The 23,035-nt window shown below is 41.4% G+C and overlaps 1 protein-coding gene across 2 annotated transcripts in view; it reads left to right on the top strand.

Moving 5' to 3' along the window:
• Window positions 1-5,079: 5,079 nt before the first annotated feature.
• The window catches only part of STOX2 (storkhead box 2), a 71,442-nt gene continuing 53,486 nt past the window's right edge, over window positions 5,080-23,035 (top strand). Inside the window, exon 1 of one of the 2 annotated variants that reach the window (XM_059470065.1) lies at window positions 5,080-5,704. In XM_059470065.1, coding sequence (XP_059326048.1) covers window positions 5,539-5,704 — 166 coding nt within the window. In that variant the 5' untranslated portion in view covers window positions 5,080-5,538. The remainder of the gene's footprint in view (window positions 5,705-23,035) is intronic. The other variant, XM_059470067.1, reaches the window with a different exon arrangement.

Genomic DNA, 23,035 nt, shown 5'->3' with positions numbered 1-23,035 from the left:
ATGAGCTTGGGGTTTTTCACAAGTTCATAATTTCATTTTTCCCACCTCTTCTCACACTCCATTTTTCCTCCCCCTCCTCTGCTTTCCAACTGTTTGTACTATAGGCTTTTTCCCCACTTTATTTTTTGTTTAGTCATTTCTGCTCTCCCTCTCCTACTTTCAAAAACCCTGCAATTCCTTCCCAGAATCTCACAGCATCCTATCTCCCCCTTTTAAAATGTTACAGGTTGTGATGGTTTTGTTTTCATAGGCCACAGAAGGACCCTCTGATCCCTGTTTGTGACTATGGCCTTTCTTAGTGCAAAGTCTCCCATGTGTCCCAGTATTATCAATGTTATTTGTAGTGTTTGTTTCTGAAGCTGGGCAGGGGGAAAGGACCCCTATCATAGACCTGCAGTGTGATGCCACAAAACTCTGTGTGGCACTTGGCATCTTGGGGGTGTTAGCTCCTCCTGTGGTGTTGGGTGCTTGTCAGGCACCAGCTCAGCTGACAGTAATAAAGTGAAGCCCTCCTAATTTCCTCCGTGAGGCAGCTAGATCAGGCTGTGTGCCACAGGCAAGGTAGTGACAGGGTAAGGGAGAACCCAGGCTTTTAATGCATATTTGAGAGAAAATTATTTTAGAGGTGTAGCTTGTCTTAGTGAAGAGGGGGATTTCCTCCTTGCATGTCCTATTATTTTGCCTTTTTTATTTTAGTATTCGGCTTGTGTGCTTATTTAATTTGAAAAACCTCATGCAGTCAGTCCCCAAGCCAAGGAAGTAGCTAAGGCAGTAACACCAGCCCACCCTCTTACTGAAGCCTGCTGCTGTCCCTATGGAAACTTGTTTGTCATAGGAAGGAAAAAAAAAGTAGTCCCAGCTGAAACTTGAAATACCGCATTACATGAGAGCAATTGCCATATACGTACAAGCATGCATACACATACACATGCAGAGAAATACAGATACAGCTCACCATATTGTACTCTGCTACATAATTATTTTTCAGATAAGGAAAAGTGAACCTTGAAATAGGAGCTGAGATCCCAAAGTTTTAACACTGCATTTGCCACTGATTTCCTACACTTTTCTGGGCAAGTTATGTCCTTTTCTGTTTTCCATCTACAAAATGGAAACAGGCCTGCTCAGCAACTAGTAAATGTTTATGAAGATCACATGCAATAGATATTCTTAGTAAGATTTGTTTTCTCACTTTTAAAAAGATAAAACATATTTTCAGAAGCAAAAACTTTGAATTGTTTCTCCAAAAGACTTCAGGCTCCTTATGAACTTGGGCTGAAGAAGGGTTGTGATGGAACATCTAAGAATCCTTTGTAATGTCTGATATGGAACTAAACTTCTTTTTTGAAATTCATACTGTTAAATCTATACTTTTGAAATGGCTGCTATTATATTGCCAATTCCTGATAAGGAATTGTTAGGTTATGAGGCAGGCAGGATGCCTATTTTTTGTTTAGTTCAGACCTTTTTCCCAAGATCTCTATGGTCTATTTATCCAAGCATCACCTCTCCCTCCAGTAATGCAAGATAGAGATGGTTCCTGTTGGACTTTAAATACCAAATTATAAAAATGAATGCTTTATCGTATTCTCAATAAAAAGTTTCTGAGTTTAACCTTTCCCTTATTAAACAAAAAATCTCCCCAAGAAAACCAACAAAAAATCAAAACCCAAAACAAAACCCCCTCCAAAGAATTATGGATGAATAAAAAAAACCAAAACCACAAGCTTTGCCACCATCTCAATTTTTCTCATCACTACCAAGTGTTCAGATTCCCATTAGTGTAATTCATGCCTGGAAGAAGAATTTTTCCTTACTTCTAGCAAGCTCTATTAGACAATTTCCATGGCTGAGAATCTTTTCCTTACTCTGCTCTGACATAGCCATATGAATCCAGAAATTTATTTTCCTTCATTAAAAAAAAGTAAACTTAAATATCTCAGAATAAAATGTTGTGGATTTGTTTGTTCTTTTGTTTTGTTTTGTTTTTTTAAAGCTCTCAAGTTTTAGCTTTCAGATCACATGAAGAAAATAGTTTTATTTCAGTTTGGCCATTGAAGCAAAAAAATCAATTACACTCACAGTTCTAGCTCTTATTCCAAAGAAAACAGCCAAAACTTAAACTTGGTCTTTAATTATATATTTGATTCATCCCAGTAACAACACTTGACTTCAAACAATTCAAGAGCAGGAGGAAACTTGCTCTGAATTCCTCTTTTCAAAGAGGAGTACTCTTTCAGATACCATGTCAGGAGACTTTAAGCTGAAACCAAACAAGATAACTGTGAGAAGACTTGATAAAAGGAACTTTAGGTGACCACAGGAACAATGTCTCAATACTGAGATGTTTTTAAATCGTTTTTAAACAGATTTCCCCACATGTGGGAAGGGAAAATTGATCTTGCCAGATGGTCAAACCACTACAGTTGCTTACTTCTCTCATTCCCTCTTCCTTTCATAGTCGTAGGAGCAAATTATTATTCATTTAAAATTACCACGCATTGAAAATGGGTCATTATCTGTACCCAAAACTGTGAACCAGTCTAATTCCTACAACTGCTAAGCAGACAATACCATGTGTTAATTATATGTACTGTATGACTCTTGTGACAATTCATGGAAGTGTACAAATTAAGTCAATTAAAGCCACTTGAAAGACTTCTGTGCAGTCACCAGTTCATTAGTGCACAGCAAATTGCTTGAAAAGAATTGGGATGTGTGCTTTATCTGACACTTGCAGAGCCATCCCATATTTTTTTATTTGATACTTGTTAGAATATTTTAGTTAGGAATAATTATACAAAAAGCCAGTGTAAAGGTCACTGGGGCCTTGTTTGTTGTCAAGAGTGTTTGTGTGTGTGTCCTGCTTTGTTCTTTCTTTCTATTTCTTGACCTCATTTTTCCTCCTCATTGCTGATTCCTATTTGTCTCTTGTCTCATGTCATCTTTTAATGGAACAGATTGATATCTAGGGCTGTGTCTAGACTAGGAGAAAAGTTGAGTTTAGTTCAGCAATAAGTTGAAGCTAGCTGGCCAACTATATCCAGCCACTTCTTAACTGCTGGAAAGGCAAAGCCATCATTCATTCAATGTTCAGATAGTGCAATGTGAATTTATGCTTCTAAATAGAATTTAATTAGCTTCTACATTTGGTAAAATAGGTACATTTTTTAGGATTGACTTGTCTAGGTAGTGCTAACCAATCTACCCCAACCTCAGCCTTCAAGGAGAAAAATGGAATGATTCTAAAAGTTCTTATGGTTTTTCTGGTCTGAGGGTGAAAACATGCTCTATTATAAGCTTTGCGTAGGTTGATGAGTAAATTGCTAGATGAGTAAGTTTCATGAGGGAAAATCTTATGTTTTTACTAGAGGAGCTCTAGGCCATCTTTTTTCTCATCTTAACTTTTCCTGTTGCTACCAGTATACAAAGTATCAGTGGAAAAATGTCTTTCCTGATAGCTTTTCTCAGCTGGAAAAAGATGAGGCTGAATGAGAAAGAACCCCATAGCATTTAGCTTTCAGTTTTCTTGCTGAGTTTCATTAATGTATATTCTATTCATGTGAAAGGGACTGCTGCATCGGAGCCCCTGCGTAATTCTTTGGTGTGTGTGCTGCCCGCAGAGCGCAGGCAGATGGGCTGAGGTGGCTGCTGCAGTGACTCACCCACAGCCATGCAGCAAGGCAGCCCAGGGATAATATCTCATGGTCCACTGCCTTTGCTATGGAGTTCGTTCTCTGATGGTCATCCTTTTACTGGTTCACCTCTACTGAAAAGTGCCAGGTACAAAATTACAGTCCTCTGTTTTTCCACACTCTTATAAATGTAACACAAACCACTGTAAGAAGGATTGATTATAAAAATATAAATATATAAGTAATTTAACTAGGCTGCAAAAGCAACATTTTCACATCCCTGCATTGCAGTTGTGCCCATTGATAACGGTGGCAGCACCTGACAACACCGGGCGTGCTCAGAGCTGCCTTCCAGAGGAGGAACCGAGTTCCTTTGCACAGTTTGGTTAACTGGAGTTCATAAAATGCCCGGGTGGCCAGGCCCCACTCAAGAGGGTGCCCTGGGAGTAGATGTGTGAGCCACAGTGAGAGGGTGGGAACCCCCTTCCCGCCAGTGAGGGGGCAGCCCGGGTGTCCTGGACACCCTTGTGGAGTGTGCTGGGTTTCAGTGTGGCGGTGTGGCTGACTGGGCCCTCCTGGGGAGAGCCGCTTCTTCAGGCGCCCATGGGCAAAGGCGGCGGAGAATGCGAGGGTGAGCCCCGCAGGCTCTGCGCAGGGTGCCCCGGGGATGCACCTCTGTCCCGGCGCCCTTCCCTCGCTCCTGACCGTCCGTTCGCCCCGCGTTGCCCGAAGGGGCCGATGGCCAGGTCCGGCCCGCACGGCCGCCCTGCCCGCCGCCCGCAGCCCGGCCGTGCGGGGTGCCCAGCGCTCCGCCGTCACTGCCGCCGCCAGGAAGGAAGGAAGGAAGGAAGGACGGACGGACGGACGGACGGACGGAAAGGAGGCGGGGCGGGAGGGGGCCGGGTCCCTGCCGCGCACGGGTTTCGTACGCGGGCGCCTGCGAGCCGGTGCCGCGCGGGGGAGCGCGGAGCCCGGCGGGACTAGCGCGGCTGCGGCGGGAGTGGCATGAGCCCGGGCGGCGCTCCGGCAGCGGCTGCTCTCGGCGCGGCGAGGCGGAGGGCAGGCGGCGGGCGGGCCGCGCAGGCGGGCGGAGCGGCCGGCGGCCTCCCACCCCGCGCCGGCCCTCCCTAGCGCGGAGCCGGCGGCGATACAGCCCCGGGGACGGACGGGCGGGAGTCGGCGCCGACCATGGCGAGGCGCGGCGCTGCCGGGGACCGCGGGCCGCTGCCGGCCGCCCGGGCGCCGCGGGCCTGAGGAGGAAGGAGGCGGCGGTGGCGGCGGGCGGGGGGGTCGCGGCTGCATCCGCTCGTCCCGCGGCCGAGAGAGGCGTCTGTGGGCCCTCCCTCCTCTCTTCTCCCTCCTCCTTCTCCTCCCGCCGCTCCTCCCGCCGCGCCGGGAGCTGCCGCCTCCTCCCCAGCGCCGGGCGCGCCGCGGTCGGGGTCGCAGCCGGCGGCCGCGGGATTTTCCTCGTTTGTTTGGGCCTTTTGTGTCGGGGCTCACAGTTGGCTAAGCACGGCCGGGCTGAATCGGGCCATTGTTCGGGACCCCCGAGCTCCCACGCTGCACATCTCTCGTCCCCAGCCCCCCTCCGGCTCCCCCTCCCCCCCGTTCCTTTTTTTGCCTGAGAAGCCACATAACGTGCCTTTCCTCCACGCAAATCTGGGAGCTATAAGCCGGACCGATTGCAAATGAAGTGTAATGCATTGTGGGACGTGTGTAAAATTGGATCATTCGAGGGAGAGGAAAAAAAAAAAGGAAGGGACCTGCGGCTGGCGCCCTAGAAGAGGGAGCGGCGCGATGCGCGCACGTTGCGGCCCGGCGGTGGCCGCGCTAGGCTGATGGCCGGCAGCGCGCAGCCCTGACCCGTGCTGCGGCGGGAGGAGGAGGCTCGGCCGTCCTCAGCATGAAGAAGACGCGGAGTACGACCTTGCGGCGGGCCTGGCCTAGCTCCGACTTCTCCGACCGGGCCTCAGACCGCATGAGGTCCCGCAGCGAGAAGGACTACCGACTGCACAAGCACTTCCCCCCAGCTTTTATTTCCCAGGCATCACGGGGCTACATGACATCAGGTTTGTAACATAATTTGTGTATGCGAGAGAGCTTTATTGCGAGGCTGCTTCGGCATGTGTGTCTGCCTGGGAAGGATGTGTTGGTGGGTACGGAGGGGAGCCTGCGATCGGGAGGCTGAGTTGTTAGGAATAATGAAAAAAAAATAGCATACATCCACCATTTTGTACCTCGGCAAGATTCACAGCGGTGTCCTCGCAATATGGTGTTTAAAATCTGTTAGTCTAGTGAAATAAAATGTATGATAGATACGGTTGCATCTCTGTTGCGGAAGAGCAGACAAAAATGACTGGATGTGCAGAGCATGGAGCCCTTTGCGCCTTTTGTGCGTAAAAGCATGTGCTGGATATTTACTGCTCTCCCACACATTCCTCTTAAAATGCAGTTAACTCTAGTTAATTCATCAGATTTTCGTGGTTTTCCATTTTGGAAAGGAAAAGGGTTACTTGTGGTTGCAAATGCAGTTGTCTTGTTACAGTCTCTCAGGCTTTCAGCTGCATGTTTCTGCAATGGCAAGGCATGTGTTGGTGAAAATGACTGTAAACACATTTGCATTTGTTTTTTGAGGTGTAGAAGGAGACCAGACCTCTGTATGTGGTGGAACACACACGTGCATGTATATTCATTTGTCAGTGGCTTCATTTTTCAAGGAAGGCCGTAGGGAAATAATAGACACTGCACCAACATGTTTGTGCATGGGAAAGAGAAAGCACAAACAAAACAAAAAACAGCGCAGGGAAAGGCAGGCATCCGGGAGAGGCTTGGCCTCCGATGGAGTGCTGGTGAGATTTTGGAAAGCCTCAGTACTATTTGTAGAATCTGCTCCATCCAGAAATGCATCTTAATGGCCTTGGAATTAAGGCATTTCATAAACACCCAAAAGACGACTTGGGAAAATGCTGATGGGGAGGGGGCCAGGGGCAGAAAATCCTGGAAACCTCCTTTGTTGTTCTGCTGCCTGTTTATTGTGATGATAGGACATAATGTTTCATTATTATGATGGCAAATTCCAATTTATCACAAAGGCACGTTTCTCCCTCTGAGGCACAATTTAGGTTGAGTAGGCAGATTCCTTGAAAGGAGAAAACTAAGGTATTTATAATGCATTACTGAAAACGTCTCCGGCCCTGTACTGCTGTCCCCTTCCGCCCCATTTCTGCTGCAAAGGTTGAGCCAAAGATTGTGGTTTTCAGTTCTGTGCTCACTTTCCTGTCTCTGGCCCTAATAAACATATCTCTTTAGTCAGGATGGGTTTTTCATGTTTTAAAAGTGCCTCGTGACTAATTTTTTTCTTTCATGCCCAAGTACAAGAGAAATAATGTGCATTTTATTGAAAAATCTGCCTGTGTAAGAGTATTGTGTTATTTGGCAATTGGTGCTCTGCTCTGGTTCCTGGGAAGTCACATAGTGAGTGGAAACAACAAGGAAAATTTATGCTTGGACAGCTGAAGAGGAGAATGGTTGTGTTGAAGTGGTTGACTTGTTCCATTGGTGCTGCAGGACTTGAAAGTGTCTGGAAAGCTGAATCTGACAATACTGCAAAGATTTTTCTTGTTCTGGGTGAATGTCCTGGTATTCCCAGTGTAAGATACCCTGTGTCAGATCTGTTGAAGTCAGTACTTTTTAAGCCCTTCTTTCAGTATGAAAGGCCATATTTAAGAGAGAAGCAGCTCACGTGAGCATTTTGTGCCAAGTGCTGTGGTTCTTGCTTGTTTTTAATTCTTCAGCAAAGTGCTCTGGCTCTGTGAAAGCTTTATGTTGGCAAGATTGGTACCAACCAACCAGACAGTCAAACACCAGCAATCTGCAGAATCAGATATGTCACCCTGCATTTGTTGGCAGATACCCGTGTCCTTGAGAGGTAGGAGGGGGCACAGAATTTTAATCTGCTATAGATATTTTAGAGTAATCTCCAGGCCAAGAATACTTGTTTATGACTATAGAGGGTAGTCATTTCACTTGCAACAACTGAAGATAAGAACAAATGTTAAGTTTTACTAATTTGTTAAAGTTTTTGGAGGGAGAACATGTTGAAAATTAAAATCAGCAAATATTTGTTGGTTTTGTTGTTTTGAGTTTTTCTTGTTGTTGTTGGTTTTTTCAACCTTAACAACAGCTTGTTAGGCTTTTATCTGGAAATGTAATTGTTCTCTCATAGTGGATAGTTGCCACATTCATTTTTTTTTAAAGGATCCTTGTCCACTGCCTTTCCAAATATTAGTTTTGGGAGGAATAGCTACTGTGTGCACTTCTCACTATTTGGAGGAAACTCTCTTCCTTGCAGGAAATTTGTAGGAAGTCTACTGGTGTAAAAACTGTGAGTATCAGGAATACAAATACTTTCTTTGTCACCCCAAGTGTTGCAGAGGAGAAAGCATCCTGAAACACATGGGCTTTTCAGAGGGCTGCATTCTGTTTATCCAACCATTTAACCTCATCACCATTAACATTGTTGTGGTTATCTTTTAATTAAATGCCTCATTGTTTGGAATGGGGGTGGAGGGTGGGAAAGAAACCTTGGGGTTTTGCCTCAATTACTCTGCTTGGGGAAATATGGAAATGCATACAATCAAACAACCTTCAGTAAGATGCTAAAAAGCTTGAAATCTTAATATTCAAGTATGCCTGAATTGAATAGAGAAGCTATATATATTTCTTTCAGCACAGAGAAATACTGAGTAATGGTTCTGCAGTCAGTGCCATAGTGTTTTGTATGAGGAAAATACAGTCCCTAAGCAGAACCATGTTTATAATGGAAGTGCAAACCTCATGCTACAGCAGTGAAGCACATCTGATTTTGAGCAGCCTTTTCAGTAAAACTGAGTAAGGAGCAGTTTGATATTTGCTTGATTTGAAGCAGCATTGGTGGCTGGCCAGTCACATTTTCAATACTCGGGGAACAAACTGCCCATAATTATAGAAAATTGATGCAGATGCAATTCATATGAAATCTAAAGATTGTTTGACAGATGAATGGAGATGGAAGTAAGGAGGGAAAAAAGCAGACAATTTAGAAAATCACACATTTTTGCTTCTGAATAATCTCTTGATACGTGCTATTAAATAGGCTGTACTCCAGGGTTTCTTTAGGCCTCCTAGCAACCACTAGGTTCAAAGGCCATGCAAGGAGTTCATTGTTCATGCAGAATATTAATTTCCCAGTGGAGGACTGCCTTGGAGAAAAAACACTGAAAAAGAAAATTACAACAATGTAGAGCTTTGACCTTGTGTGAGAAGAGAGGCTGAAAGTTTGAATCCAATACAATTCGTATACATGTATACAGTACCTCTTACTGAAAAGAGGGAAATATACTTGAAGTTTGTCATGTATTGCTGCTTAATTCAAGGGAAAATAAAGAAATCATATGCAACTGCCAAGCAGGATAAAATTTAATGCAACTTTGGTGGTCTCCAAACAGTTAAACGAAAAAAAATATATATACATATATATATATATATATATATGTGTATATATATATATATATATATATATATATATATATATATATATCTTTTCAAATATTAGAAGCTTCTTGCCTTTTTTTTCCCTCCTTTTTTCCTTTTAAATACGAAAGCAAAAGCAAATCCTGGATTTTGTTTTAGCAGAGAGAGGAGCTGTACCCTGTGATCGACCCAGCCATTAAATATTAATGGAACTGAGTAATGCTCTTGAAAGATAAACCTTTTCCTGCAGCCTTCTTCATTTACTTGAATTGACAATTTTGGTGTTGGAGGTAACATGTCAGTTTGAGATGGAGGTGGTCTAGGGTATCAGTCACAGCATGAAGAAATGTCTGAAGAGCTTTCTGCAATGGTAGAAACTAATTCCAGAGCATGGTTGTTTGGAGGTTACTTTTGAAAAGTGTGCAGTTACTTTACTGCTCTTTGCTTTACATTTTCCTTGCAGAGGTTTCAGTCCTTCAAAGTTGAAGAATAAAATTCAGTCTCGTTGTTGTCTGCTGTTACTGGAGTTTGATTACCAAGTTCAAGTAGAAGGGAAAGGAGAGAAGTATGTAACCCTGCTATCCAACTGATGGTATCTGTATGCAAATTAAAATTTGTAGGAGGAAAAGGTAACCTCATTCTCTCTTTCAGGAATGTTTGATGAAAGGTCTTGGATAAACTCTTGAAGCTCCTTGGACAGTAAGAAGGATCTTGGGAGTCATCTAAACAAATTTGAGAGTCCTAAGTTTTTGTTTTGTTTTTTTAAAGCTTGAATCTGTAAGTCTAAAGATTAATATTTGGAGATAATTACACATGAGCTGAAGTTTAATGTAATTGAGTTTAATGTTTAATGTAATTGAGAAGTGCCAAATACACGCAAAACTCATTCAGTTCTCCTGTCCCTTAATTCAGTTATCTAAAGGAATATGTTGTAGCTTGAAAGCAGCTGTATTGTAATTAATATTTAATGGAATAATCAGTATTGCATCACCTTCTTTTTTTGAATGCAGTATTAAGAAACAGCTTCCCATATATCTTCTTAACAGTAATGTGATCTCTTTGCTTGCCTGAATTCTGAGTAGTTTTGTGTTGTTTTAGGCCAGACCCACTGCTGGGACAATAAAACCTGAGAGTGTATGGGTGTCAGTGGCTAGTAGGACCAGCTTTACCTCCTGGATCCTGCTCAGTCTGTGGTGAGCTGGTGAACCCTGAGGGGGTCGCTCTGTTCAGTTAGTTCAGGGGCTGTGCCTGCTTTATTGCTTGGGAGGTTACTGCTGGGCTCACTGTGTCTTTCCAGTCCCTTTTGGTCTCTGTGGCATCCACTCACTGTGACAGAGAATTAGGAACTTTCACTGCATCCTGATATGGGGGAAGGATCTAAGTGTGCTGTGTCTTCAGAACCACAAACTTGGTTCAAGTTCACAGACCAGTAATTTTTGCACAGTTTCTACTTCATTTTGTTTTCTCCCCGATTTCTTGCCTAAAAGAATTCCAAAGACAAGCTCTTCTGTCCTGTAGAGCCCTGGTTTTTGTTCCTGTGGTTGTATGTGTGGTATTAACTCACATACAGTGCTGTGCCCATGCCCGTGTGTTGTGTCACGGGTATGCCTGGTCCTTGCCCACCAGGTGCCAAGACGCTTTCTGCATGCCCATGAGCTCACTTTTAGACCGAGCTGTGGGCAGTGTCCTGAGCACTGCTTGTGTGACCAAACTGCAGCTTAGTACCTGTTGCTCTTCCTGGCTGTTGTGACCTATGAGTGTGGGGATCCAAGTCTCTTTTCTTCATGGTGTTAGAAGTAAAATCAAAGAGGAATGAATACAACAAAGAAAGAGAACACTGTGTGCCTATCTTACCTAGACCTGTTCATGTTTCTGTCTCAGTTCAAAGCACTCATCTCTGCAGGGCTAAGTTCCAGGTTATTTTTCCTTTCTAGCCCCTTGCTCTTGCTTGCATTCAAAGTTTCCATGTTCTCTGCTGGTTTGCTTGGACCTTTGGCCAGGTTGGGGTGCACAGAGGCACTCCACGATCAAGTCACCAAAGGCTGTCATTGACATTTGTATTGGAATGTCAGTCTGGGTCTGAATACATTTCTAGTTGTGTTTTCTGGTCATCCTGTGACTGAAGTAATTTTTCTATATGCACACTGGGTATCATGATAGACTACTGAAGATACAGGAAACTCCTCTTTCGAGAGTAGACAAGGGTTCAGAACAAACACAGTACTGATTCATCATGAATAGCTCCCAGTCTTTCACAGGTGTAGAGGTTATACCCCATTGGCAACACTTGATGAACCTGAAGGGTGTTGAATATCTTGCCATTTTGGAATTGAATAGCAGCCACATCTTTGCAAAATGCATTATTTGTTGGAGGGGCCTGAAATGTGAGGATTCTGCAGATCACCTTGGGTTAGCTCGATAACCTGCTCAGTTGTGAGCAACAATAGGCCTTCATTTGTATGCTGGAGAGTTCATCCCAGAGTAAACTACTATCTTTGTAACATTCTTTGCATAGTTTAAAGATGTATAAGCACCATCAGAAGACCAGAAAGATTCCATTTTGCTAAGCATGTTGTAGAAATCCTCCAAAAACTGGGGATTTCTTTTCAGTTTTCTGGAAGGTTCTTTAGCATGACTGTGCTTTATATCCCATAGCAAGTTGTAAAATATCTCTGTGAACAGCATTCAAACAGAATCAAATCCAAATTCTGGGCCACGACTCAAGTAAAGCAGTGCTGAAAAAAATTGCAGGTACAGTTACTCTTGGATCCCCCTAAGCATGCTTTTACATAGTTGGAAGTGGCCAGACAGTATCAGCCAGGACCAAAAATTGTCAGCTAAGTTAGAGCTTGTATAAGAATTGCTAAATAACACAATGATATTTGGGTTTTTTCTTTGAAAAACATTATACTTTCCATTAGTGTAAATGACAAAACTACCATTAAATTACCAAAACTGGGTATCTGATGGGTTTGGTGGTGTAGATGTAAATGTTCACTTGGAAATATAGATTGCACCTTGTAAGAAGTAACTAATTAATGCTTCATGCAATTCTGTCCAACCATTGGGTTTAGTTTTTATCAGAAGAGGGAAAATGGATAGAGACCATTAAAACTGAGCCCTGAGTGCCTGAACTTAAACTGAACACTTTCATTTATAGGTCTTTTTTCTAGATTAATTGAATAGGACAAGAAGCAGAAACAAGGGTTAAAAGCTTTTCTAAGAGTCTCAGGAATTGTCCTTCTGTACTTGTTCTTGCAGAATTTTTGGTATCAAGGCCAGTAGCAACCAGAGTAGTCCTAGGGAAAATGCTTGAATATTGAAATTGCAAAAATTTCCCAAACCAGAATTTGTTGCTCCCAAGTGATTGCCTGTAACTATGAAAGGGTATGAAAGTTGTTTATAGCTACTGGCTTCCTTTTTTCAGCATATTTTATTGAGTTGGCTGCTCTACTGATGCTGTTTTGTATCTCACTCTTGGATGACATATAGGTGCTGGAATTATCTTGCTCAGATTGCCTGTGGAGGGGGGGTGGGGGAAAAGGAAGACCTGGCTTTACAGCAAGTATATTTGGGTGTGCAGCATGATGGAGTGGGCAGAACAGTCTAGTTTAGACAGAATCCTGATCTGTATTGGCAGCTTTTAAACAGGCAGCAAAAGGTAACTGAAACAAGAAAACTTGATTTTCAACAGGCTTGAATTCATTATAAAGAGGATAGCAACTTCCCCTTTTCCTTCCCTCAAAGAGAGATTAAAATCACTGGGTTTGAAAGTTAGTAGGCGAGGGAGGTATTCCCACTTGGATCAGTCACTGACTTTGTTTTCCTGGGTACTTTTAACTGTTTCTGCAGTTCTCTGTGCTTCTGTTTTAATCAGTTCAGTAGGAGAATCTTTACCTTTGTTTTATACTGTAATATTGCCCATCACAAAAAAAGGATCCTTTCTCAACCCAGGCTTTGGTTTGGTAATGGCAGCTAAGAGCAGACATCCAGTAATAGGTGTGTTCAGTGTGCACATAGCAATCCTCATTCTGCAAGTGAAATCCCGTCTTCAGAACAACACTGTGTTCTCAGAATTTTCCATCTCACTTCCTGCAAGCCAGAAGAGAGAGCCTGTTTATAATACCAGCAGTAAATGGTGTGGCGTGAGTGTTATTTGGTACTGTTATCACTATTACCTTGTCAACCAGCTCCTCACAACCCAAAAATAGTTCTGTTTTTCATCAAATTGTAGATTATGCGATTCCTAAAATTTTTGAAGCGTATATGTGTTTTCTTGTTGCTTCAGTGGGAAATACTATCTGCAGAAGATAGCTACAAATGCACAATTTACGAGAAATTTTAAGTTGTGGTATTGAAAAAACGCATCTCGATGTTTTTATTAAATTTCATAAGGTGTAGAAGCACCAGAGTAAGAATGAACTTAAATTGCTTTTATTTTGTGGACCTTATGTGGATATTTGGGTATTGTGAAAAAGAATGAAGGAAAAGTTGATCACATTTATACTGGGTCTTTTTATTTAACTAAAGGAGCAAGAAGAGAGACAGCCGAGGCATCTTGCCAGTCTTTCATTTTGTATGTGTCTTGCAAAGTTACTCCAAACCTTTGTTTCTGTGTGATACATTAAAGGTATAGGCAGTACAGTGCATTCAGCTTTCAGCTCTAAACAATTAAGCAGTAACTGCTTCTGCGGAGCAGTTTTTCTTTTCAAAAGTTGTCCAGATAACCTAGATGAACTGTAGCTCTCTCTATTCCCATGCCTCACTGACCAGGGGTTTTATGTTGAAAAGCATGTCTAATGTGAGAGTAGAACAGGCCCACAGATACTACTTGTCATCTCAGACATGATCAGGAGTGCAGGTCAGTTTGGCTGGGATGCTGGAACTGAAGGAATATGAGAATATCTTCTTGTGTTTCGGTGATATCTTTCCTCACTGTGGTATTCGTGTCAATGAAGGATCTTGTACATCCATTGTTCAGGTGCCAGTAGTGATAAATCTGCATTTAATGATCTCAAAACATCTTTTCTAGTTACCATTTCCTTTCCCAGCTATATTGTTTAAAGAAAAAAAAAACTGAATGGCTCTTTTTAGTGAATCTGACCTGCACATTTTGAGGCTTAGAGAGTATAATAGACAGTTCAGAAATACTTAATGTGGCCTGGAAAAGGCAAAGTTCAGTATGAAAGCTGAGTTCATCATAACACAGGAAGCTGTGCTGGGAGAACCTAGATTGTATAAATTAGTTTCTTTGCCCATTTGTGTTCTTTTAATTTCCTCCATGATTTCCTATGAATTTCCTGTTGATGACCTGTGACCTAGTTTGTAAATGAACTTCTGGCCATGTGTGATAATGTAAATGCTATAAATTGGACTGTTTATCCTGTAAGCCAGTAAAGATGATGTACTAAATTTCATTGAGATACTTGACTTTGCCTCTTAAATTTTCACGACATTTTAGAGTAAAGTACCATTCTTGATTTTCATAGGACATTCTAAATTCTGCTCTTGTGAGACTTTGCATTCTTGGACCATACTGTGGCCTGTTTCACAAAATGTGAGCCTTAAACTAAATATTTTTTTAAACAGAGTGAAGCAGAAATATTTTTTTACAAGGTTTTCTTCAGATTTGTGTGCTTTTAGGTGTAATTACTGCATTGCTGGCTGGGTGAGTAGAGTGGCCAGAAACTTGAGAGAAGTTTATTGCCTGTAACATGAAGTTTGGAACAGCTGCAAACTCCACTTGTAAATTGCACGTGTCTACAGTACATCTTTTTGGAGGGAATGGAGGACAAATTCCAGTGGCCATGGAAAGTTCACCCAAGGCTCAAGCAATCCCTCAGCCTCTGGTTTCAGGGCAGTTTCATGGATTCATTCAGGAGATGGGATTACAGGTGGGAGAGATTGGCTGGCTGTTTGCCCGTGCACTGACCTCCTCCCCTTGCACTAATCCAGTCAAAAATTATCAATAAAGGGAGTCCATTTTCAGGGAATATTTAGGGGTTTGTAATATGTTACAAATAGATCCTTAGTCTCTGCTTTCATTATGGATGGATGTAGTTACTTTTCTTTCTCTTTAGATACAAATGTTCCATAAGCAATGAATTTCAAGAGTGAAATCTTAAAATTGTATTTGCATGGGATGTCTGCATAGGAATGGTTTTGACTGAAATGTTTTCACAGAACAGAGAAGCAAGAAATGGTTTTCTGCATTTTTTTCCTTCCAGCTTTAATGAAATCTCAGTTTCTGAACAACTTCTTCCAATTTTGTTGGAAAAATATATAGCCATCCCTAAATGAAATATTTTGCATTTTTTGCTTGTTGCTAAAATCATGAGATGTTTTCCTTTGAATCAATCTTGGGTTCAGTCTGTGTAATTATTTTAATTGCAGAAATATTCTTCAGTAACCATAGGTGTAAAATTCAGGCATGTTTTAGAGACCTGGCTTTAAAAATCACATTCTTAACTACCTCTTTTCACAAGAGGCTGGAGTAGCTATGTGAGGCATTGTTTATATTAGAGCCACATACAATAACTCTTCCCCAGATGTGGTCAGCCTGTTGTGCAGCACAGTAAAATATGATTTATGTAAGTTTATTTAATTGGATACGTGGCGAGCCTGTGCTCTGTGTGCATGGGCTGATGGTTCTACATGAGCATGTACCTCAATGCCCCAAGGGTCTGGCTCTGTCCTTTAGTGGGAAAGTGCACAGAGTTTTGGTTGACTGTTTAGATGGGAAACCTTAACACACAGCAGTGCTCCTTCCACGAGCAGTGCATGTACTCATCTCTCTTGCACGTGCCTCCATAGGAGAATTGGAAAGGCTGACAAGAATGTAGCTGTAACTGCTGAGTAAATTCTCCCTTTTAATTGGAGTGTGCCTTTGAATTAGGGCCACAGATTGGACAGCTAGAGAAACTGGGACAGGTTTACCAGAAACAAGGGCGAGTATGATGGCAGAGCACAGAAAGAGGAGTCATGGGCAGAGTTGCTGTTCTGCCAGAGAAGGCTGATGTTGTGTTCTGGTCATGAGAAGTACGCTTCACTTTTACCAGCTCACCCTTAGATCTCAATTGAAGTCCTTAGACTGGCTGTATTTAAATCAGGACCATTGATCTTTCATTTACATGTCTCTGAGCTAATTTCAAAATTGATACAATATTTTTTCTGCCTACCAGATGATAATCTTGTCTGATTTTCATTGCAATGCTGATTGTTCCAAACATACCAACAGGTTTTACAGTACATTACACTTGGCTTTTTATGGTTATTCTTTTTTATCCTAACAGTGATCCCTTTTTCACACCCACAGCAGTGTACTTAAGTACAGTGAAGTGTTTCACTGTAGATTACATTTAGAGTTAAATCATGAAAAGGTAAGTTAAAAGAGTTGAAGTAAAAAGCTCAACATGCCTGTGTCATCATAATTCATTCACTAATTAATGTTGGAGTTGAATAGGATGGTGTGGATCAAGCAGTGAGAAAGCATAAAAAAAGGTGTTGATACTGAGTTTTACTAGTATGTTGGTGTCAGACCAAGCTTTGTCAGTACTAGGCATGTCAAAATTGTCTGACAGCACAGCTACCCATGGGAAGTGTAATTTTATCTCTAATAGTAAATTAGCTTCAAACCTGCTCCTCAGATCAGAGCATTTGACCTCTTATGTACTCCTGAATGGATGGATGCGTGTGGTTGCTGTGCATAACTTTAGGAGTGCTATTTTGCTGTGAGGGACCAGCAAGGAGAAATAAAACCATCTAAAACCTGCTCTGGTATACGTTGTCTTTCAATAGCAGTTTTGGATTATGTTTTTCCAGCAACAAGTAAGAACCTGAGAGTGGATGTGCCAGTTAAGACCCTGGTCTGTCTTGCCCACTCTGCTGTGTCTAACTATAACCACAAACAGGTATCTAAGGAAGTGGAGAGAGAAAGCAAGTGCATCTGGTGCTCCCCCAATATGCTTCCCATCCTTGGCTATTGGTTCAGGCAATACAGTTTGTTTAGCAGTCCTGATGATGTTTTGCTTGCAGGTGCACTCTGTAATAGCAGGCAGTGTTAGGGAGTGACAACCTCGCCTTGCATGAGGGGAGCTGTACTGTGACAGCCCCAAGTTGTGTGCATTGTCAGTCTTAAACTAGCATTAGGTTTCATCCTGTCCTCTTTTGCTGCTTTTCCTAATAATCAGGAATATATGCATGTGAGAAGGAGGTTTTCAGGTTCTTGGTATTTTTGGTGGTACAAAAGCTGATCAGCTGTTAGGTCAAGAGGCAGCATTAATCCCATGTCTCCAAACAACATAGACCTTGTAGATTCCTGTAACTTGGATATTAATAGGATTCATGTCATCACACATTCTCTTCTGAAGTCACGAAAGAAGAAATAATTTGTTAATTATTTCTGTAATTCCATTTACTCCTTTCACATAGTTTTCTTAGTTCCTTCCTTTCCTTTCCCTCTGAATTCTGGGCCTCATGAGCCCTCTCATCTTGAAGGTGACATGCCTAGATGAAAGGCCTGCATTAAGCAGGAATTTCTTGTTGTATCAACTCTTGACATTCCAAAAATGTCAAGTCCTGATTCAAATTGCAAGCAGGATCTGGTGCCAAGGCATTAGTTGTTTCCTAGTCTCCTGCTTATTGGTAAAGTGGAACTGCTGTTTCAAGACAGCTGTTGACCTGAGAAAAGGATGCAGAAGTGGATCCTAATGTTTCATGTCTCCCAGGTATCCCTTTTCCTTATTTTGGAGTCATTGGCTGGCTCACAAGATTAATCTTGGTTCAGCTAATAGCTAGAGGCCATAATGTTACAGCATGGCTTCCTGAGCTTATGACACATTGGGTGTCTGTAAAAGTGCTGGTTTTTTGAAGAAGGCAAATGTTCAACATCTCTAAAGACTGATGGACTGCAGGTATTTCACAATTCACATACCTGGATTTTCATATGGGCCTGAACTAACTCTATCCATGTGCTCAGTGGGTTACCTTTGAAAACACTGGTGGAGTGTAGAGCTGAATACAGTCGCCATTCTCTCTGCAGAGCTGCCTAAACATCCATCAAAATTATGTCCCAAGCCCTGTCAATTCATAGACCAGCATAACAGAAATATGTGTTCTGAAATAAATCTCAGGTGTGTTGTGTAGAAGTGGATGGAGACAACTGTGTATGGTGATTCTTCCAGAGATTGTCTGTGTATGCACTGCATGTGGTCCAGCCCTCCCAAGAGATCCACTATGCACATTCACTGATGCTCACAGGAATCATCTTTTTGCTTGTGTATGTACAAAGCAACTTTGCTGCATGTGCTGAGTACCATAATATATTTATACATGTTTATATAATTTTACTTTATACACATATATTTATATATATGTTCTTTTTAAGACTGCTCTTTTTAATTTCCACCCTTCCTGTGAAGGTTTCTGTATATTACTTGTTAATGTAATATCAGAGCACATCCATTTAATATGTTTTGCTTGAGGAGGCTGTGTTTTATACCAATATGAGTGTATTTTGTTTATGCTTTGTGTAGATCTGCAGGTGTTTATTTAGCTGTGCATGCTGTTAGTAATTGTAATTGATGTTGGAGATGTGTTTTCTAACAAGAGTAAAATATAAACATTGAAAAAACAATGCAAATGGTAGAAAATATAGGATATAAAACAGTAAATATGATAACAAGTGATAATATTTTCATAATAGACTTCAGTTTAAAAAAATTGAAGAATTTCCTCTCAGCACTCTCTGAATTTTTCACTTGTTTTATTTGCAGAACTGTTGTTAAACACCATTGTAGTGCTGAGATTCTCACAGGACATTGGCTTTCATCCACTCTAGTCCATGATCCAATCTGTCTAGTGGGTGCTTAATCAGAATACCTCCAGAGTCCATGATTTATAGTCTGAAGCTACGATTCCACATTAAAAAATAGCATTTTAAACTCTAGTGCACAATGAAAACATAACAAATGTCATTTGCAGCATTTGAAACCTTTTTTTTTTTTTGCAAATTTTTGTAAATTTTTTGTAAAAGCACAAAAAGTATGTGCTTTTAATCTCTATTAGCTAGGTTAGAAACAGCAGCAAAGATCAAATGTTAAATGTTTAATATGGTTTCTCTAATTGTAGGATCATTAAAAATCACCTCATTGACCATGGGGTCACATTCTTCTTTGTATATCAGTACAATTTTATTGATTTTTACCTGAGTTAGTGCTAGTTTATGGTAGCATGAGAACAAAAGCAAGGCCATTGAGTTCATTGCTGGCAACAATAGAATGGTTTCTATAGACAGAGCCAGGCAACAAAATTGGACTTCACTTGACGGTACTCAGGGAAGACCAAGGATCATTTGCAGTATGAAAGCCATCAGGCTTTAGTCCTGCATTTATTAGTGGCGTTGGTTTATTCCTAATTGTCTGGTTTAGAGGAAGATCATCACACTGCTGTGGAGTATCTCCCTTTGCAGTAGCTGTCACTGAAGTGGGTGCTGTCACTGCTGTGGCAGTGGTGGTGCCCTCAGTGTGCTGTCCCACGTGCATTGCAGCTGGCAATCCCCTGCTTGCACTGGGGTGAAAGGGAGGAGCTGCAGCTCCTGGTGCTCAGCCAGAGGGGAGGACCCTGAGGCACTTATGTCAAAGCATGTAGGTGACAGAAGGGGAAGACCTGGAGCCAGAAGTGGTTACTGCTGAGCATTACTTGTAGACTATTCTAAAATCAGGGCAAGATACCTGGTTTTGTGGTGAGATGTCATACATTGCTGAAATGTGCACTGGTGTGACATCACAAAGTTTGCCTTTCCTTCCTGTGATTCTGACCTGTGCCTTGCTGTCATTGCAATATGGCAGTCCCTCCCCTTGATTTTACAGCAGAAAAGCAGGCAGAAAACTGAAATATTCAAAGGGAGAATTCTTTGAGTGGAGGTTGCAGGACTTTTCCCTGGTAGTTACAACGAGCTATTAAAGTGAAAAAAACCCAGGAAGTCTTTGTGAGCTGTGTTTTCCATCCCGTTCTCTCATCTCTCCCTTCTGGGTGGTTTGATGTCTCTTTGTATGTCTAGGCTTTGGCTTCAGTCTTACCTCAGTACACCTTGTGGTGGGTCACCAAGACTTGTGGGAACATAAGACCTTTGAGGCTGCTCCCCTGTCTGTCAAGTTTGCTTGAGGCTGTCCAGGAGCTGTGATATGGAAGAACAGTGCTAAGAGAGCCAGCAGTCACACCACGCATTCCATTATGAAACCAAACTGTCCAAGAAGTTTACAAACACATCTCCTCTGTGGAGACCCTGATTTCAGATGTTATAATTTACTTAATTGTTACTTTGTAGAAAAATTATGGTTAAACCCAAAGCATTTTACTGAATGCAAAAGCTGTCTTTAATCCCAATTTCATGTTTTCTTCACAAATTAACACATTATTTTCTGATTTTCCCCTTTCCTCTTGCAGCAGTGGAGAAGAATTAGTTGGGTAACTGCTAGAAACCTGTAGGCTGTGCCCTCTGTTGTAAAGCATAAGTGCTCCTTTCTACTTGGAAGCTAGGATAGTATATTTAATGCAGCATTAGGGGGAACATTGGATGTGTAAATATTACAGGAGCAGACCTGTAAATAAATGAAGTTGGAACATTCAGCAGCACTTCACAACACTGAAATGGAATATATGAAGTGCAGTGTTAGCAAATGTTTATATAAAACATGCTACAGTATTACATTGAACAATTATACCTCTCTTATCTCAGGCATTTATCTCTAGCTAAAGCCAAGTGGCTTGCAGGTTTAAGTTGCTCAGTATTTTTGAAGTGAGTGTGGTAATGACATATGCTAAGCAGCTGCATTTTATGTGTGAGCATTTTGGGTATTTTTCTTGGCCTGACTACTTTTATCTTTGTAGACACAAATGTAGTCAGAAGGAAAAGGCCAAAGTCTAATGAGTTTAATTGCAAGAACTGATGTTGGCACTTGCATTTAAATCTTCTCTTTAGTACTTGCATCTCAACTTTGCCATTTTTGGAAGTCTTTTGTATAGAAATACTAATATGAGTGTAAATCCTCTGCCAGCCCTCTTGTCACCTCTTTCACAGCCAAAAAGGGTTTGGATGGTACAGTGATGGGTGGGATGGTGGGACTCTGAGATCCGTTGCACAAGGAGCTGATGGCCTGCCACCAAGTCTGTCTGACCAAGCATTTGTGAAAGGATGGGTGTAGTGCAAGCTAATATGTTGAATATATCATGGCTACTGCTGTATTGAAAAATTGTAAAAGCTGCCTGAAACCAGTTCAGAGCAGCAGTGAGAGTATATAAAGAGTATATATATGGCTTCTTTAAAGTGATCTAGAAATCATAGTTATGCTCAGCTGTTTCTTGGTATGGGTGGGTTTGTTGTATTGGTTTTGTTCTTTGAAAAGGAAAAGACATAACCTGCTTTTGTAGATAAGAAATTCATGTTTGCTGCATAGTTTTTTCATTTAGTGTGTGAATCACAAAAGTTGGAATCTTATGTTGCTTGTCATGCATTCATGATTAGAGAAGATGACCTCATTGCGTTTGCAGCTATAATTTACATGGAAAAATAGCATTAAGGATCAAATTAATATTGAATTGATAGCTGTTCTCATGATAGTTCATCAAACAAGACCAGCCAGCTCTTCTTATGATATTAGCAAATCTCTGTGCCTTGCCAGTAGTGCAAAGCTTGGAAATACTGTGGTCTGGCTTTGGAGGTCAAGGGTGGGATGTGCTTTCTGGTGATTCTCAGAGCATCAGCAGTACGGAACAAGTGAAGCCAAAAGTAGTGATGTGTGAATGGATTTATAAGCTGTTTTTGGCAGGATTTATAGCCATTTTTTCTCAAAACGTCACTGACAAATCTTTCTTAGACCAAGGAAACAAGTTGTATTTCAAAGACTGTCACCAAGAGAAAGAGACCATTTTTATTTGTTTCCTTTGCTGTTATCTTGTGGTGTCTGCTCAAGCACCTTCATAAATCTCAGGACTTTTGGTGATCTGACAGTGTCTCTATTCTGAATTATTTTCAAAATAAAATAAAACTTTTACCTCTTTATATGCACTTCACCAGCAACTTCCAGATAGTTTCTTGTTGCATTTGTAGACAGTTTGACCTGTAAAATATCAGCAAGTATGAGCAGAATTTCAGAAAACTGTATCAAACCAATGATTTCGAGCTACTGTTATATCTGCTTTGCTTCTGGTTCTCAGAGATGAGAGTCCATCTGTGCAATGTTTTTGCACCTGGCCTTCACCTTGAACCCTCCTGCTTTTATCTCACCCTCTCTTCTGGGTGCTTGGTCCCACCCAATGACCCTGCTTTCTAGCAAAGCTTCCTTCCCAGACCTTTGCCTTCTGCTGTTGTAAAACACAGGCAGAGCTAGAAGTACAAAGCAAGGCCAGGTTTACTTCTACAGGGGAATCAAAATAGAACTCTGACTAATCAACATAAGCAAGGTATCAAGATCTATTGGATTTGGGAGTACAGTCAATTTCTCTTCAAGGTGAAGAGAATAATACTGTGAATAATAAAATTCTGTATTTGGAGAAAGAATATTTTTGATTTTTTTATTAGTGGGTGGTGTGCATTTATGTACTGTTTTTATATGGATTCATTTACTTATGCCCAAAAGCAGTAGTGCTTTCCTCACACATAGTCAGGATCTTTTTTACTGGGATCCAATGCAGTGCAAATCAGTGTCTTCTCAGTAGAGATCAACAAGAAGTCATAGCAAGTTCAATCTATTTTGAGGTTTTCTTGCTATCTTTTTATTAAAAAACAGCTTAATTTAAAAATCAAAACCAAATATTATGCACTGATCATCAGCATGACTCATTTTGTGTTTTGTGGGTAAGTTGTTTTGTTGATTTTGCTGATTTGAAGC

This window comes from Ammospiza nelsoni, chromosome 4, assembly GCF_027579445.1.
Source record: "Ammospiza nelsoni isolate bAmmNel1 chromosome 4, bAmmNel1.pri, whole genome shotgun sequence".
NCBI lineage: Eukaryota > Metazoa > Chordata > Aves > Passeriformes > Passerellidae > Ammospiza > Ammospiza nelsoni.
The sequence above is the reverse complement of the archived record's forward strand: the minus strand, read 5'-3'. Positions and strand labels throughout refer to the sequence as shown.